The sequence below is a fragment of the Olea europaea genome, chromosome 20 (genome assembly GCF_002742605.1).
Source record: "Olea europaea var. sylvestris chromosome 20, O_europaea_v1, whole genome shotgun sequence".
In the NCBI taxonomy this organism is placed as follows: domain Eukaryota; kingdom Viridiplantae; phylum Streptophyta; class Magnoliopsida; order Lamiales; family Oleaceae; genus Olea; species Olea europaea.
The window spans coordinates 682,458-702,741 of record NC_036256.1 but is presented as its reverse complement, the minus strand read 5'-3'; the positions used below and the strand labels follow the sequence as shown (position 1 = coordinate 702,741).

General features: G+C 33.4%; 1 protein-coding gene and 1 pseudogene across 1 annotated transcript; one reads left to right on the top strand and one right to left on the bottom strand.

Moving 5' to 3' along the window:
• Window positions 1–417: 417 nt before the first annotated feature.
• LOC111369329 lies at window positions 418–2,515 on the top strand (annotated as a pseudogene).
• A 16,376-nt stretch (window positions 2,516–18,891) lies between these two features.
• On the bottom strand, window positions 18,892–19,791 carry LOC111369328 (basic leucine zipper 43-like). Its single transcript, XM_022990807.1, has one exon. The coding sequence runs from the start codon at window positions 19,727–19,729 to the stop codon at window positions 19,145–19,147; it is 585 nt and encodes a 194-aa protein (XP_022846575.1). The 5' UTR covers window positions 19,730–19,791; the 3' UTR covers window positions 18,892–19,144.
• Between the last annotated feature and the right edge of the window lie 493 nt (window positions 19,792–20,284).

Below are 20,284 nucleotides of genomic sequence, written 5' to 3'. Positions count from 1 at the left end.
CGCTCCTTTTGTCAATTTCCACTGTTTTTCATCGAAATGCACCTAACAAATAAAATATATACAAAATTAAGCTTCAATTCATTTAAAATAACAATAATTGCTTTAGCTTAATGACTCAAATCGGTCGATGATTTAGGAAAAAAATAAATTAAAATCTCGATGAAGTAGGCAAACCCTTAGTAATATCAAAATAAATAACAATTAATCTGCAAGTACCAATTTTTTTAACAGAATTGGTATAGAAAGACAATTGTTTTCCCGTGATTTGCTGTTGTCAAAAATTGTTTTTGACAATAACCAATTACAGGAAGATAATTTTGTCAAAAAAAAAATTCTGTACTTATAGCATTGTTCAATAAATAATGTTATCTAAAATAACGGGGGAGAAAAGAAGAAGAAGAATCGCACGAATATTACTGTAATATCAGATAAAATCAATGGTAATTAATTGCGTTCAACCAATATAAGTAAATGGCTCCAATCTGGTTAAAAAAAGAGAATTAAATTTTGGTTTACAATTTTCTTCGGTTTCATCGTTTCCTCAACAAAGCGGTAATAGTGTAAGCATTATTAAAAATTGGAGAAAATTGATCGAATTGTTATTTTTATATAAACGATTTTCTGATTTGTTTTCTTGCTGTTTTTAGGAATTATCTATCGTCAACTGTGAGCTCTGGGGATTATTGGTTTACAAAATTTGAATCTTGATGTGAATATGATTTTTTACAAAAGAAATCTGGAATCTGTTTCAGTTGAAATACATCTCGGCGATTTTCATTTTTGGTTAACATGTTGGGCTATTTTTTGGTTTTGACGAAAGATTTGGATTCTGAATTTTTATTTATTTTTTATTTTTTATTCATAGAAGTTTTAGTAAAAGAGTATAATAATTAAGGAAGGTTTATTGACAATATGACCCGCAAAAACGTATGGTGAAAATCTCTAGTAATACTAATATGTTTCAGATGTTTTTGTGTTTCTTATCTGCCAAAATAAAATTAACAATGAGTTCATCATCTTTTTTCTTTTTTCTGTTTTTTTGAAAATCTGTTTGGTAGTATCCTGCCCCATGAATATGTACATGGCTGGTATTCATGTTGTGCAGCTTAAATTGTGTTACTTAGTATGCTCTTAATTATTTTATTGTGGTAATAATCTTACAATCTTGGTTGCCTTTTTAATTTATCTGGTGATTTTGCAGTCAAAAGTAGATGATCTAATGGAGTCTGAAGTTGGCAAGAAGTCCAGTAATAAATCCTTATTCTATGAAGCTTCCCTTAGATACAGCATTGAAGACATTCGACCAAACGGTAGCATCTAGAAGTATCAATCTGATGAACACTCCAACGTAAGTTTTTGTGTACTAATTATGAACGATTTGTTTCTTGATGAGTATTTTGATTTACTCTTTCAATTTTTTCTTTTCCTTTTTTTTTTTCTTTTAATACATGCCTGACATTTAAATTTCTGAATGTATTGCAATGTGCTCGCCGAGCATCTTGACATCCCTTGTTTGTCTCTGGATTGATTGATTAGTTTTCATTTTAATTTATGTTCTCATTTTCTTTGTTCTTCGATTGCCTTCATTGTTGTCTTCGGTGTTGCAAGAAAATGTTGTTCCCAGAAATGACTATGCCTGCATCCGCAATTGGTTTTGAAGGTTTTTTTTTTTTTCTTTTTTTTAAAAGAAGCTCGAAATTTCATTCTTCGAGCCGGGCATCTTTGCTGATCCTGAAGGAAAGGGACTTCGATCTCTTTCCAAAACTCAATTGGATGAGTTTCTAGGTCCTGCTGAGTGTATGATAGTTGATTCACTTTCGAATGAATACCTAGACTCCTATGAGTCAAGTCTCTTTGTTTATCCTTACAAAATTATCATCAAAACTTGCAGTACAACAAAATTGCTTCTGTACATCACTCCTATATTAAAGTTGGCTGGCTACCTTTCTCTTTCAGTACAAATTGTGAGATATACTCGTGGAAGTTTCATTTTCCCTGGAGCTTAGTCATATTCTCATCGTAACTTCTCTAAAGAGGTTTCTATCCTGGATAGCTATTTTAAGGAACTTTCCTCATGCACCAAGGCTTATGTTATGGGTAGTTCTAATAAACAAATGGCATGTTTATTCCGCCTGTACTAGACGAGCTAAATCTTTTAACCCAATTTACACTAGAGATGTGTATGAGATTTGGCTTCCATTTTCTACAAAAAGGAATCAAGCTCAGCAGCTCTGGTGACCGGTAAATCTGGTATAGGGAAGATCCTCTCGGCATCTGAAATATGTGATTTTGAATTTGAGCTGTGGTTACTCCATGAGTTCCATTGAAGGCGCTGCACTATCTACCATTCATGTTACCCCCGAGGATGGTCATTCCTTTGATGGTCATTTCGATTTTTTACTTGAATTATGTTATTAAGGTTATTACTGCAGTCGCATAATATACTGCAAAGTGTTTTCTTATTGTGATAATTATTTAATTTATTTGGATAATTTTCAAAAAAGTATTAATTTGAGTAAAGGAGCTTTTGTTCTAGTTGACTCACAATGGCTACCTCCAAAAATAAAAATAAAAATTACAAAAATTAAAGACAAAAATAGTATCAAACAGGCAATTGAAGTTGTGAAGCAAATGCAATTGGAAAAATTAATCTACATAACTAGAATTTTTTTTTTTTTTTTTTTTAAATGAATGATTCAAATTTGTAGTTCCTGCATGATTATATAATTTTCAAAAATTGAAATTCTTGATGAATAAAACCTTTTTCTAAACAAAGATATAAATCCAAAAATTGAGGCCGACATTTCTCAGGCTAGGAAAAGGCAAAGGCACATGATAATTGATAACCACAAGATTTATGCCCTGCCTCCTTCATTTCACCCATTTATAATTCTAAATATTTAAATCTTCGAAAATCAAATTTAAAAAAGAAAAAAAAAATGCTTCTTAACCAAATTTCCATTGCTCTGCGTACACCTTTAGTCCCCATAAAACCCACAACCAAACACCACCCAAAAAAACGCCAACATTTTTGCCCAACAACGGGATCCACTACAACTGGCAACAAAGTTTTCAATCTCCGACGAATCGCTGTCGTCACGAGGATTCACTCTCCACTGTACGATTGACAACCTCGACCTCAACCACCTCAACACCGTGTTCGTCGCCGTCGGGTTCCCGCGGCGGGATACCGGAAAGATCCGGGTTGCGTTTGAGCACACGGACGCGCTTCTGTGGGTAGAGAACGAGAAGACGAAGAGGCCCGTGGCGTTTGCTAGAGCGACAGGTGATGGAGTGTTTAATGCGATAATTTGGGATGTGGTTGTAGATCCAAGCTTCTAGGGTATTGGATTGGGGAAGGCTGTGATGGAGAGGCTCATCACCGCCCTGCTAGGAGAAGGAGTACATTTAAGTTTGATCATGTCAAACAATTAATTTTTTACTTTAACCAAAAAAATTTGACATTCACCACAAAAGCCTATTTTTGTGTAAAAAACATAAATACCCTTAAATGAGTTATACAATTACAAAAATAGAAATATGTTAAAAAGATCAAAATATCCTTAAGTTACAAATTAAAATCCAAACACCTCTCAATTGAGATTTGAAAACGAAGTCACTCTTTTCATCAATTTATTCTAACACGATAAAAATTCTTTCATTTTTCATCTACTTCAACCTCAAAATTTCATAAACTTATCAGTTAATTCGGTAAGCATCTTTTCCCAGTACTTAATTTTGTTTTTATTGAAGTCGTATATTTTTTTAAATGGTAGAGAAAATAATATTAGAACCGAAGTTCAGGTCGGCACCGATCTGACGCCGGACAACATGTGGACGGCATTATGGTCTGTTGGTCCGTGGTCCATGGTCCATTACAAACCACGACATGGTCCGGGCCCGGACCATTTGGCCGAGTCCGGACTCGATTTTTTTTTCTGAATTTATTTTAATTTTTATGTTAAAAAATGTAATTAAATATGAAATAAATAATATATATATTAAGATAATTAACGAAATATTTAAAGATAAATTAAATAGAATTTTAATTTTTTTTCTTTTTTACTTAAATATATGTTTAGTAATTAAATATACGTTTCAAATAAATAATCGAAATAGAGTAATTAAATATTAAATAAATAATATATATTTTAAGACAATTAAAATAATTAATTATGAAAACAATTAATATAATTAATTGAAAAAAGACTTAAATGAAAAATCAAATAAACATTTTTAGCGGCATTGGATTTCAAATCATTTGAAAAGATTGCGATTTTCATTCAAATTCGTCTAATTACATACAAAAATGTTGAGTTTCGTTTTAATTGTAATGATTCTTTTTTTGTCACTAATTGTGTTCTATAGGGTAAAAAAATATGGAACACTTTCAGAACAATGAGCTTGAGTACGTTTTTGATGATTACTATGATGTCCCTGATAATTGTTTAATTTGTTATGCAGATATGGCAAAAAGCATGTGTCCCAATCTATTATTTCGATGAATTTCAAAGGAAAGAAAATGGTCAATGGGAATGGAAATGAATGAGTAAAGGAAAAGGGGTTGCTGCTACTTCAATAACAAAAAATACATCGTTTACGGAAATGTACAATGAAATAAAAAACATGCTTAACGTCGATTTCTCTCAGTACGATATGGAATTGGGATTTTTATTTTAAAAGCATTCAACAATTTCGATTCTACCATTGAAAGTTACTTTTGAAGTGCAAATAAAGTATCTAATTCAATTGAACCAAGGTTGAAAGACAACTCCTATTTGCGTAACTTTGTTGAAGAAAAAAGTCTCCGAGGGTGAACACGAAATTTTCGATGGAGAGGATCGTAACGAGAATGATTTTTGGGATACTGTTGAGATTGTTCGTGAGGATGATGTGGTTATTCCCGGGACAGTTGCTACTCGTCATGATGTCACCGTTACACAAAAGATTTACGAGAAAGTTCAAGACAATGAGGATGAAAGGCCATTTACAAATCAGGATTTGATTGCTTTATCCAGACAGAGACATGAGTCTGGTGAGAGTTCACATGCTGGGCCGAGTATACGGTCTTCTAATTGTTCGCATGTAGTTCCTGATGATGAAGATTTACATGTCTATCAATTGTTTGACACGAAAAGAGATTTACAAGAAGCTGTGCACCGAATTGCAATGAAACATAATTTTGAGTTTAAGGTAAAAAAATCAAACAAGTCTACATGCACAATTATTTATGTGGACAACAACTGCAGTTGGCGTTTGAGAGCGACAAAGATGAACACAAATGAGTTCTTTGTAGTTCGCAAGTATGCGCGGGAACATACTTGTGAAGTGGGCATTCATCAAAATGATCACAGGCAAACTCGATCATAGTTTATTGGTCGATAGATAATGCACAAGTTTCAGGACCCACGGATGATTTACAGATCTACAGATATCATCAACGACATCCGTCGGGAGTATGGGGTGGTTATGAATTACCAGAAAGCCTGGAAGGCTAAAAAATGTGCATTGGAAGATTTAATGGGTTCGACAGAGAAGAGTTATGCTAAATTGGCCAGGTATTGCCACAACATGGTGAGAACTAATTCTGACTCGACATTTTTTATTGAAACCGATGGGCAGAATCGCTTCAAGTATTTTTTTTATTGCTCTTGGACAATGCATTAGAGGTTTTCGAAATGCGATGCGACCTCTAATTCTAGTTGATGGTACAGCCCTAAAAGCTAGATATGAAGGGAAGTTGATTATTGCTACATGTCAAGATTTCAACATCCAAATTTACCCTCTTGCATTTGGCATTGTCAATGGAGAGACTGATCTAGCAATGCGTTGGTTCTTCATGAAGTTGAGAGAAGTAATTGGGGATATCGAGAACCTTGCATTTGTGACTGACCGGAGGCAGTCAATAATAAATGGTATAGTTGAAGTTTTTTTCGGAAGCACATCATGGTTATTGCATGTACCACATTCAGCGCAACCTAAAGACTAGGTACCGAGGCAGTGGCATCGTTGCATTGTTTAGGAGAGCTGAAGAAGCTTACAGCTTTGAATTGTTTACGAAGTTCATGGGCGAAATAGAACATAAATCAGAAAGTCCATGGGAATATCTATCAAATATTGGGGTCGAACATTGGGCACGGTTACATTTTCCAAGACGTCGATACAACATGATGATATCGAATAATGCGGAGTCGCTCAATGCATTATTCAAGAAGGATCAAGAGTTATCAATTCTTCCAATGATTGAAAATACTCGTAGCGAGTTACAACAGTGGTTTTATGACCGGCGTGAGGAATCCCAAAATTGCACGAGTGTGCTAGCTCCGGCGCAGGAAGATCGACTATTCAAAACTCTGGAAGTGGCAAAAGCTCTATTTGTGGAACCACTAGATCAATTTCCCTTCTCCGTGAGATGTGGGCGTTATGTTGGATATATTGTAGACTTGAATGACAATACCTGCACGTATAGACAATTTCAGTTAGAGAGTTTTCCATGTGCGCATGCTGTTGCAGTGGCTATGTATAGAGGATTTTCACCACACAGTTTATGCAGTCATTATTACATGACTGATTTTTGGAGAGCAGTTATGCCAAAATTTTATTTCCTCTGCCAAATGAAGTTGAGTGGGAAGTTTCTGATTATATTGTAGCACTTAATAATTTGTTGCCACCTAAAGTTCCATCGCGTACTCCTGGTCGTAGACAGACGTCTAGAATACCATTTACAGGAAAGTTTCCACAACCGCGTAAGTGTGGGAGGTGCGACGCTAAAAGACATACACGTCGATTTTGTACAAGTCAGATCCCACTAAACAATGACTCGACGGATGTGTAGTATCTATATAAATCATATGTATTCTCTATTTGTAATATGTTTTTGATTTTCTCAATTTAAATCGAATGTAATCTTTATCACATTGTTTAATTACTCTTTTTAACAGCATATTTGAACAAAAAAATAAGATTGATTTAAATATTACGATTTAATAATTAATATATTACAGCAGTTAAATATGTAATTGGTTATGTATAATTGGTTAAATATTTCTTTAATTAATTATACTAATTGGTTAAGTAAAAAATTAATTATTTCATATTTAATTACTTATTTCGATTATTTATTTGAATAAAAATAATAGCACTTACTTCGAATTTTCATTTAAATATTTCTTTCATTAATTATTTTCATTTGGCGCGTATATTTGATTATTTATATTCCTTTAAAAATTATATTTCGTTAATTATCTTAATGTGTATATTATTTATTTAATATTTGATTGCTATATTTCGATTACTTATGTAAATTAAAATAATAATATTTTGTTTTTTCTTATAATACAAGTGAGACAACGATATATATTAACTGACAATATGGAGAGATTACAGATACAACAACAATGTAAATTAAAATAATAATATTTTGTTAATTATCTTAGTACATATATTAATTATTTCATATTTAATTACTTATTTCGATTATTTATTTGAATAAAAATAATAAAAATAACACTTACTTCGAATTTTCATTTAAGTATTTCTTTCATTAATTATCTTCATTTAGCACGTATATTTGATTATTTATATTCTTTTAAAAATTATATTTTGTTAATTATCTTAATGTGTATATTATTTATTTAATATTTGATTATTATATTTCGATTACTTATGTAAATTAAAATAATAATATTTTGTTAATTATCGATTATTTATTTGAATAAGAATAATAGCACTTACTTCGAGTTTTCATTTAAGTATTTCTCTAATTAAATATTTAAAAAAATTATTAACATTACAACATGAATCATACTGAAGTAAACAACATTTACATTTTAATAAAATAATATACAATGCACTAAGGATCACAGTTATATTCATACAAATCGCAAGCTAATTTATGCCTCCACATATCAATTCAAGATTGATTTATTGTATCAACATTGCGACCAATGCTCAAAAATTCTATGTACTTTATTGCAAATAAGCCACAATCGCCCTTGCAACCGAAGAATAATATATTAGTTCGATAACATCTAACTGAAAATTAAATCTTAAAATTAAAAAGTTTTAAATCCTTACGATCTTTCTTGTTTTGCCGTCGTCATGTTCCGCACAATGGCTAATCTGTCATTTACTCGAATCATCGCATGACCAGGGTCGTACACATACATAGTGGAATTAGCAAATACGATCTCCACTAAAAAACAGTGTGAGTTCGCGATCACTGGAATGTACATATGTGTACAATCCATCTACGGCTTTTCGCACCTCGGCTATAGCCAAATCACCCACTCCAGCATGTACTCAGACATAACATATTCATTCCCCTTGCTTAGGAGCTCGTGATGCTCAATATCTACGACACGAACAATCTCAGAGTTCAGGATAACTCGACTAAGACTGTCATAAGATCTTGGGTATCTCTAAGCCCGATCGCGTAACAATTCCGTAGCCAAGTTGATATGCTGAAACAAAAAATACCAACAAAAAAGATAGAATCGTTTAAGTAAATGAACCAACAACTTCTATAAACATAATAAATGGAAACTCAAAAAACTTACATCATCGGCAAGCTAAGTTGAGGTCGTCAGTACATCTTCGAATCACTTTTTAACATTGGGCACGGTCATACAGCCAATGGTATAACTATCTCTAAAAAATGAAAAAAAGTTACGAAAAAAAAGTAGCAAAATCATAAAATACTTACTCAGACTTAAGAGATTTGAACCAATCGTCGAATGCCTTCCGTCTGATCGGGTCGACGTCGCGAAAAAGATTGGGGAACGTCCCATCCACAAACTCCCTTCTCTTCGCCTCGGCCGTGTATGGAAAATGATGTACTGTGACGACAATCTTGATCTCTTACCGACCATCAGTTCTGGCACGTCATTAGCACGCTTCTTACCCTTCGGCACCTCCGTCGCCCCTTCCGACACGAATACTACATCGTCATCCGTCATCTCTGACATCCTCTCTTCCTCCGCAACCCCCTCATCCTCCTCTACTATCACCTCTGGTGTCCCTTCCACTACCTCCTTGGCCACCCCCTCCAGCACCCCTGTCTCTCCCTCTAGCACCCCTGTCCCTCTCTCCACCCCCTCTATCTCAGCCTCCTCTGGTACCTCCACTCCGGCCATCCCGACCTCCTTTGGCACCTCCGGCCCGACCTCCACCCCCTCCCTCTCGACCTCCGGCACCGAATAAAAAAACTCATCGATTCCTGTGACCGTTGCCCACCAATCTCAAGGAACACCAGTCTCCCCGACACTCCCTCTGTCATGTCTACTGTCAGAACCTCGAAAGCCTGCTACATCGCCTCGAAGTGCTGCAACCTCAGTATGAAGGTCTCCTATATCTCATCGTAGCACTTCAATCTCAACTCGTAGTGCTACTACCTCTGTCGTAAAATCTCGTCGCACACCCTTATCTCCTCTCATAGTGCTACTACCTCTGTCGTAAAATCACGTCGCATCATTCCCAACTCCTCTCTAATAATACCAGTCATGCGTGCAAAGAAATCATCTAAATGACGGGTCTGACTGGGTGCAGGCGATCCACGTGGGAGGTGGGTGGGTGCGGGAGACGGAGATCTCCTCGGAGAATGTGATAATGGCGGTAGAGGTGATCTCATCGGTGGAGGTGACGAAGATCTCATCAGTGGAGGCGAAGGAGATCTCCTACGTGGAAGTGCTCGTCGTTCTACTGGATGACGCCCCTACACAGAGAAGACAATTAATATTAGTAATCCACACAAGAATATTATAAGTCAGAATAAATAATGATCTTAAATAAACGTACCCTATTTTTATCCGGAACGGACTCAAACACTGGATCGTTTTCAGTAGGTCGAACATGTAATTCATGTACATATATTTGATCCTCCTCTTCCATCGAAACAACCAACTTAGCATGAACTTCGAGCTGACATATCATATTTCAACGTGTTAACGAGCATGTATCGAGCCGAGTTAATGTACGTACAATATAAATTGCAAATATATAATACTCACCTGAGAATCGTCGAGGATAGCTGTCAAATTCTTAGCCGATGGTTTCTCATGTGCTCGCCAATGAAGCATTCGTGGGTAGCTGGTCTCCCTTCTGATCGCTCATTTGCTACCCAAAGCAGGGATAGTCTCATATGCCCACAATTGTAACAATTACAAAAAAAAAAAAATTACTTATACATTTAATAAAAAAGTTTAACACGCATTACGTTAAGCTGAATATTTACCCGCAAAGCCATACAAAAGCCATATACATCATATTTGCACTCGCCCCTCTCCGATTTTGGCATAGTATGTACCCTCCCGAATACGTGGAGAGTATCGGTGTAACATCTCCGACCTCATGGAAAGCTGTTGAAAGCATCGATATCATGAACAATATCCAATGAAAAAAGGTCAATCGACGTCCTACGATGTTGACATCTCAATATGCTCTCCAGTATATACACCAATCCTAACTTCAGCTTATCTAGCATGTGATCGCATCTCCTAAATGTGTCCTCTAACTGTGGTGGTGTAACCGGCCCTTTACCTTCAAAATATAAATCCAATAACATTTTATTTGGTATAATACGGGCTCTCGCTTCTTCTTCTCCAATATATCTCAATCCTGTAATGAGGGCAAATTTAAGGATCGAGAATCTCGATACCTTCCTGTCTCCCATAGCAAAATAAAGTTGATCGCCATCGACTGATTTAAGTAGTCGGAGTAATAAAAAATTAATAATCTGTCCGGAGAACTGCACGTACTTCAACGGATAGAAGGACCATAAAAACGATCGATGGAGTATGTCGATGTGCTCCTCATCCAGCCCTCAATCACTGTCGCATAGCTAGAAAAGTTACAATACGTTGTAACTTTTCCCAAATGAGCTCTCAGATCGTTGTTCATATGATATTACATCCTAAAAAAATAATACATGTTAAAACCATATACAAGATATTATAAATAAAATATCGTTCTTCAAATTTAACCAATCAGATTTCATATTAATAAAGTAATAAATAGATTCATCCAATCACATATTAAAACAGTCAAACAAAAAAAATTCTCACATATTTGATTATTTAATATTTCTTTAAAAATTATATTTCCTTAATTATCTGAATATATATATTATTTATTTCATATTTAATTATTCAAATTTGATTATTTATTTGAATAAAAATAATAATATTTAATTCAATTTTTCATTTTACTATTTCTTCAATTAATTATCTTAATTGGTTAAGTAAAAAAATTATTATTCAATTTAATTTATTCTTTAAATATTTCGTTAATTATGTATATTATTCATTTCATATTTAATTATTATATTTCGATTATTTAATTGAACAAAAGTAATAATATTTAATTCGATTTTTCATTTAACTATTTCTTTAATTAATTATCTTAATTGGTTAAGTAAGAAAATTATTATTCAATTTAATTTATTCTTTAAATATTTCGTTAATTATGTATATTATTCATTTCATATTTAATTATTCTATTTCGATTATTTATTTGAATAAAAATATAATATTTAATCCAATTTTTCATTTAACTATTTCTTTAATTAATTATCTTAATTGGTTAAGTAAAAATAATATTATTCAATTTCATTTATTCTTTAAATATTTCATTAATTATGTATATTATTTATTTCATATTTAATTACTCTTTTTCGATTATTTATTTGAATAAAAATAATAATATTTAATTCTATTTTTCATTTTACTATTTCTTTAATTAATTATCTTAATTGCTTAAGTAAGAAAATTATTATTCAATTTAATTTATTCTTTAAATATTTCGTTAATTATGTATATTATTTATTTCATATTTAATTACTCTATTTTCATTATTAATATTAATAAAAATAATAATATTTAATTCAATTTTTCATTTCACTATTTCTTTAATTAATTATCTTAATTGGTTAAATAAAAAAAATATTATTCAATTTAATTTATTCTTTAAATATTTCGTTAATTATGTATATTATTTATTTCATATCTAATTACTCTATTTCGATTATTTATTTGAATAAAAATAATAATATTTAATTCGATTTTTCATTTTACTCTTTCTTTAATTAATTATCTTAATTGGTTAAGTAAGAAAATTATTATTCAATTTAATTTATTCTTTGAATATTTCATTAATTATGTATATTATTTATTTCTTTTTTAATTACTCTATTTCGATTATTTATTTGAATAAAAATAATAATATTTAATTCAATTTTTCATTTAACTATTTCTTTAATTAATTATCTTAATTGGTTAAGTAAGAAAATTATTATTCAATTTAATTTATCCTTTAAATATTTCGTTAATTATGTATATTATTCATTTCATATTTAATTACTCTATTTCGATTATTTATTTGAATAAAAATATATTAATATTTTCATTTAAGTATTTCTTTAATTAATTATATTAATTGTTTCCATAATTAATTATTTTATTTGTCTTAAAATGTATATTATTTATTTCATATATTTTATTACTAAACTTATTTAATTACTAAACATATATTTATTATTTATTTCGTATATTTAATTACTAAACATATATTTAAGTCAAAAAGAAAAAAAAATTAAAATTCTATTTAATTTATTTTTAAATATTTCGTTCATTATCTTAACATATATATTATTTATTTCATATTTAATTATATTTTTAACATAAAAATTAAAATAAATTCAGGAAAAAAAGTGACCCATTGTCGGTTTCGGACCCAGCCAAATGGTCTGGGTGGTCCGCTACGGACCATATTGGCCCGTAATGGTCCGTTACGGGCTCCAGCTTACTAGAAAACTCCATTTCCGACGAGTTTCGTCTCTTTTTTCACTTTTTTCAACATTTCAACCTCAAATTCGATCTTTTCTTCCATTTTAACTATAAAAATTTGAATTTAACTCATATTCAAATCCTAAACATTCAAACTTTCACATATTCAAAGTAATTATTCGCGTTGATAGTTAGAACAATAATTTAATAGTTATCTAAATAATAGATAACTATTATTCCAATATATAATATAAAGAAATAGATGGCAAAATGTGTAATTCACTCTGATACAGGAGGTGGTGACGGTAAAGCGGCTGTATTTTGAGAATTAAAAAAATAAAGGAGCATTTAAAATTAGTGAAAAATAAAAAAATAAAAAAAAATTTAACAATAGTGTATTTGTGAATTGTTCTCTATTTCTTATCGTGTCGGTCTGAACCATCAAACCCACATACAGGATAATGCTTGGTTAGCAGCTATAACATAGCTGATCTCTCACTTAATCGCTAGGTAGCACATTAAAACAAAAATAGTATAATGAGATTATGACAATGTATTTCTATTAATAGGTTAAAATCATTTTTTTAACACTTTCATGATGTGATGTAGTGATGAGTTGGCATGTTATTCAACATATACGTGGAAGATATGTTACAATATAAGTGCGAGTTAGCAAATTCCATTAATTTAGGAGATGGATGGCGTGAAGTAGCTAGTGAAACTTGAAACTGAAATCGAAGTCTAGTGATCCAAATGAAATTAAATTGAAATTCCACGACCTAATTGAGATGAATTAAAATCTAGTGATCCAAATGAAAGTTCATTGAGTGCGGAGGAAATTTACCTTGAATTGCACCCATGGAAAACCAAGATGAGGCACACCCTCTAATTTATTATATCTCAAGCTAGGTTTATCAATCAAGATTCTCTATAATTTCTTTCAAGAATCCCTATATTGGGTTTTGATACCAAATAAATCCAGGCGATGATTTAAAATAGTTGTTGTATAATTTATCGACACCATAGACTTGACTCGATTCGAATACGACCAACACTTTTGGATGGCCCAAGCTGGAGTTGGTTTTGGTTTTGTTGTCGTTGGATATATATAAGTCTTGGCCCAATTGTTATTAAATTTGCCTGGGTTCTTAAGTAGCCCATTTACCTAGTGTTGGCCTAACTAAGTTACCTAGTATCCATTTATACATACCCAGCCTCCCAGCAGGCATTTTATGAGGGTGTGGAAGAGAGGGCCAAGAGTGCGGGGGACGGTCGGCTTAAGGGTTATTTGGAGTGAAACCCACCACTGTTGCCTCTTCTTCTTCCTATTACCACCACCATCCATTTCTCTTTGTGGGGTTTGAGAGTTCTTGGAACACCAAAGTGAAGGTGAAAGGTTTGGGTCGAACTGATGTAAATCAGTGTTCGTTTGATTATTTTCTGAGCCCAAAATCAAGATTTCTAGAGGTATTTTCATTACAAATAGTATCAGAGCTTCTGTTTTCAAGAAATATATGATTTTTGGGTGCTAAAACGAGCTAGAAGTGGTTTGGATTGAGGCTGGAAAATGGCACAGAAAACTGCCGAGATTTGCAAATTTCTAGTCGGACCTGCAATCGTGATTTTCGACGAAACTACTCATCATTTGGACAAACAGTGACCACTAGTGGATTGTGTGGGTGGAGGCGCGTCTGGAGGTGGCGTGCGTAGTGGTCAGCGCTGACGCGTGAGGATCTAGTCCTGAAGCATGGAAACGCCGGCAAGGTGTGTGCAGGCGCATAAGGAGGAATCCGACGATGTGATCTTCAGATAGAATGTTGTCGGCGATGAGACGGACCCTGCGATGTTGTTGAATTTCAGTTTTGAGCAATGCAGTGAAATTTGGACGATTTTGCCCTTTAACGTTTCGGTACCGGGTGCTGTTTTTGTGTTACTACGATTGCTGGTGACTTTAGGATGAATAGTGATGATCCTAAAGTGGTGAATTCGTGTCTTTTGATATTTACGAACCTTCAGACGTGGTCCACTATGTATTGTGTTTTTTACCTTTTATTATTACAGTTAAAATTATTGTGTAGGTAATTATTTATTTTTCGCATTAGAAGTCATCGTGTGGGGTGACGTTAGGTTTGGGGTTACCGTGAAGGGGTAACCATAGCCTGTTGCTAGACCTAGGAATTATTTGCCTTGAATTCTTTATGAATTTGTTGTCAACCTTTTTATACTGTTAAAATTACATGTGACCTTAGAAAAGTTTATTTGATTATTTTATGTGAATTATGTTTATACTTTGCTTGTGGTCATTTTTTGGTATTGATGGTATGTATAGGTCTAAGGCAAGTGAGAAAAATAAAATGTATTTTGACTGTGGTAAAATTGGACATGGTGAGGATTGTCCTAGTAATAATAATAAAAGGAAAGATAAGGAGAGAGGTTAGGCGAATGTTGTCATTGGGTCGAGTGATGACATGTGTGAGCTTTATTGAGAACGAACCTAGTTACTACATGTGTATTTGTGTATGATCCTTTCTTTATGTGTGTGATCGCTTAATTTTATTGCAATGTTGATATGCAACATGTTAAATTTGTTTGATGTGTGTAATTGCATGAATTAGAGTGATTTTATTACTTTATGTAATGTGTTTTCATGCATAGTAGGTTGAGTTTTGTGGCGTACCCCATTTTCTCTGTGAGTGGTGTAAGAGTATGGTAATGAGAAGAAAGATGGGCAGTTGTTTTCTCCTTTATCTTTGTGAGCCCGTGTGGTTTGTGAAATTGTGTGAGGTGGCCATGTAGGCTTATCTTCTTCCTCTTTGTGAGCTTTTTTTGTGAGTAGAGTGTAACAACAAACCCTTTTGTCTATTCTCCTAACGAGAGCCACCTTTGCCATTTTCTTTGTGGATTTTTTGAACATTGGTGATTTGAGTAATCTTGTGGTGTGTGGGTCAATTTTAAATTGAGCCCTAACCTTTGTGGTCGTGAAAGGTGTTGATTTGCTATAGTGAGTTTGAGATGCATTAGCAGTGTGTTGAGTATCTATTGGTAAGGTGGAGTATAGATGCCTGAAGATGCATTGGTGATATGCATAGGGGATGTGGAGTGTGACATTTGGATCACAAGTGGGGAGGTGATTAAATGTTGGAATCTTTTATCTGTGAAAAGACCTTGTACAGGTGGAGTGTGAGAGTGACACTTCTATTACTTATGTTAGATGAAGACCCATTATCCACATAGGTTGGAAGAAGTGATGTGGTGATAAGGAATTATCTCGAGAACTTAGGATCTATTGTGATTTACCAGTTAGATATATGTTTAGTACTCAGTCTAGTGAGCATAGTGGGCGATGAGCGGAGATACGTGTTCTCAAGGTATAAGCAACACGAAATAGGATAGGATAAGTGTGTTGAGATCTTTTAGTGGGTCATTTATGCATTTGTTGTATATGTGGTTGATCTCGTGTTTGATTAACTTAGTGTTAATCAATAGTTCTGTGTGAATGTGTTTCTGAAAAGATCTATGTGTGTTATCCTATAATATATTGTCATCACATATTTATTTGCTCTTGATTGTTTACTGTGAATATTTGCTTCTACTTGGGTGTTCTTGATCTTAGCCATAGTGAGTACGTGAAGCAGATATGGTAAGTGTTTCAGGTTGGAAATATGAGGTAAGATCCGTGATACCAATTTTTTTGGTATTACCTTGATTATGCATGTATAAACTTTGTGTTTTGATTGCTTGCAGATTTATTGGGTATCAAGGTGGAGATTTGTTAGGTTTTTTATACCCAATAAATTTGGACGATGATTTAAAATAGTTGTATGATAATTTATCGACACTATGGACTTGGCTCCACTCGAATATGATCAACACTTTTGGATGGCCCAAGTTGGAGTTGGTTTTATTGTCGTTGGACATGTGAGTCTTGACCCAATTGTTATTAAGTTTGCATTGGTTCTTAAGTAGCTCATTTACCTATTGTTAGCCAAATTAAGTGACCTAGTCCCCATTTGTTTCTCATTCTTTCCCCATTAAAATAAAAAATATGATTGTTGTCCATTACATCAAGCCATCATATTTGAATTTCTATCTCTTGTATGGGACTTGTAACGGCTATATTTTTCATTTTCATTTTTACATAAATGGGAAACAAACGGGGCTCTAGTATCCATTTATATATACCAAACCTCCCAGCAACCGTTTTATGGTGTGTGTGTGTGTGTGGAAGAGAGGGTCGAGAAAGAGGGGAGGACAGCCGGCTTTGGGGTTGTTTGGAGTGAAACCTTACCGTTGTTGCCTCTTCTTTTTCCTATCACCGCTACCATCCATTCCTCTTTGTGGGGTTTGAGAGTTCTTGGAGCACCAAAGTGAATGTGAAAGGTCTGGATCGAATCGAGGTAAATCGGTGTTCGTTTGATTATTTTCTAAATCTGGAATCAAGATTTCTCGAGGGATTTCCGCGACATCCCAATTATAAATATAAGAGATAAGAGGAACCTTTTTCTACCTTCACTTTTTAATCCAACAGTCACACACACACACAAAAAAGAAAGAAAGAAAAAAGAAAAAAAAAAATAGAAAAAGGGCAGCTTTTTGGAGGAGAGAGAGCATTTTACCAATCGAATCACATATATCTATAATTATTACTAAACTACTTTTCACAAAGTGGTGAATGTAGATTAGACATCTAGTGTCTATCCAAGACAAGTTGGAATAATATTTCATTACTAAATTGAAAATTTTCAGTTTAAAAAAGGTTTTTAATGAAATTTCTGTGGTTTATTTTTTTTAACTGTTTTCTTTCTCAACGTTATATTGGCAGTAATGTATTAGGTGCACATCAATGCAACTTTCCAATAAATCTATTTGAATTGGCCTGTATCCATGAAATCTCATAATCCATACATATAGGATGGAATTTTTATTTTGTTTACTAAATCACGTGAAATTTTACCCAACTTAGAAATGAAATATATGAACTACGAATGATTGGAGGAATAAAGAGAATTTTCTACTTTCTATTTGACGGCCAAGAATGTAGATTCCTATGACATTTGAAATTGTTCCACATTGTAGCTCTTTGGCATGGCTTCGACGAGTTGAACTGCTGACAACAATTTCTTATGTGATAATGATCTCTATAATTGTTTTAGAGACGAGATGAAGGAAAATGATCAATTGCTAGAGCCAAATGGCATTGACAACTTCCTATGCATCATATTTATGAATGTTCGGTCACCAAATTGTGTCACTTCATAACTTTAAAAAGGACAAAATACGAAGTTAAGATATAGGTTTATAACAACTAATCGTGCTGCCAAATCGTCTCTACATATTTATAATGTTGTTACCAAATCAACTAATCCTGTTTATTAGTGCGGGTTAAACATGATTATTAAAACATGACATGACAAAAATAGAAATGTATGGAAACACCTGAATCATAGTCTTATCTACTTGACATCAGAATTGATAACAATAAAGGCTAGTTACAAATTGCTGCCCTCATAAAAAGATAAAAAACAGTGGATAGAACTATTTTCTTGTTTTCTTATTGTAGTTTCTTTAATAATATTCCACTATCACCAGCATCTCCACCACCATTTGTCCCACACTGCTTGCACTACTGCGTGCAGCCCAACATTGGCCATGGGGCCTCAGCCATCGAGGGTGACAAGCCACTCGTTTTAGCACGCAAAATTTGATACAAATAAGACTTGAACATTTTTTTTCCTCTAAACATTTTCTTCGATACGACTGGTTTGTCCATTAGGGATTAAAGGGCATATTATTTTCATTAACTTTTCTCTACTAGTAGATGAATAATTATGCGGCGAGATGATATGGACTTTTCATATCTCATGCACGCTGAGCCAATTAGTACATGACAACACGAATTGAATCAAGTGCACACCTAACCCATGGTGTTTATTTAAAAGCTTAGCCCCTGTTTAATGATCACTATTTAGGGGGAAAAAATGATGTTTTGAGTAGTATTTTTTGGAGTATGTGTGATTAAAAAATACGGAAAAGTTTTGGATTTAAGTGCAAAATATTTTATTACGTGATGAGTATAAGAATTGAATAGTTTTATTTTAAAGAGAGACAAACATGGACTTAAACTATTGAAAGTGAGCAATTTTATTCATTTAAGCTGTTGTCACTTCTTCCTGTGTAGGCCGGATTCACATGTTCATCGCTGGCCTAACACAAACATTTTTTTTTAAGTAGGTAGCAGCGAGACTTGAACTAAAAACATTTACTTGCTCTGATGAAACAAGATAGTCTAAAAACTTGAGCAGTTATTCAACTTACTAACACAAAGAAAAAAGTAAATGGATAACTTTCTCTCTCTCTAAAGAAGCTTAGTGAAGAAGACTTGTGGCAGTAGTGATGGACAGGTTAGAAGATTCAGCCATGAGATGAGCTGTGTTGCAAGGTATATTTTCAAGAAAATCGCTAAAGAGAGTATAAGAATCTCCAATTTTGAGATCAATCATCATTTGGCGAAGATCGGAAGCTTCTTCCTTGAGCCGTGCATTTTCTTGAACAACCCTATCATGACTCTCCGACGCATGATTCAACTTCTCCACGAGATTCTGATTCTCCGTTCTGAGAAGCAGAATTTGGGACCATAACTCATCAACTTGCCTTTGCTTCCTCATCCTTGATCTTCGAGCAGATTCTCTATTAGATATCATTCTCCTCTTCTTTCTCTCGTCGATTATATCGACCTGATTATCGTCAACTTCATCAGAGGTTGAGTTACTGCTGATGTACGAGGAGTTTGGTGTGAAGTCATGCACTGGAACAGATGAATGACAATTTTGCAAGTTTGTTAAGAATCTGCCGAACTGTAATGCCTGAGGGTTGCGGAAATCAGCAGGAAAAATTGTAGGGTTTTGAGATTCAAAGAAATTATTCATTTCTGAGGTTACAGATGGAATCATCACGATGATTATATTGGAGGCTTGTTTTGCAGATAGAATGAGCCTGTTGGGATAGGGGATCATGGGTTTTATAGCCAGAGAAGGCTTAAACTAAAAAAAGTTACGACTCCAAACTTATACTCAAAATAAGTACTTTTTTTTTTATTTTTAGCCAATGTTTGAGCCACATTCTAGGAAAAAATGCATCATTCACGTCAAATTAATGGGAAATGTGTGGTTAAAAAATAAGAAAATATTTTAGATTTGCTTGTAGTATTATTAAAGAATGTGTGGTTGAAATGATATCAAATCATTGTTGAAGAATGTATTTTTTTGAAAATAATGTGACTCAAATAAGCCTTTAATTTCACCAAATAAAAATATTACATGTTGGATAATTCTACATGTACATTATGGTATCCATAAGGTTGTCCATAATGTACATGTAAAATTTTATGATTGGAGGGTTGAAAAAATTATTTTTCAACTCTTCAATAATGTTAAGCCACTTGTACATTATAGACACCCTTATGAACACTATAATGTACATATAGTATAAACCTCACATGTTTTCAC

What these genes read in the sequence shown, in the direction of transcription:
- LOC111369328 (XM_022990807.1), bottom strand. Translation starts at nt 19,729, where the DNA reads ATGATTCCATCTGTAACCTCAGAAATGAATAATTTCTTTGAATCTCAA.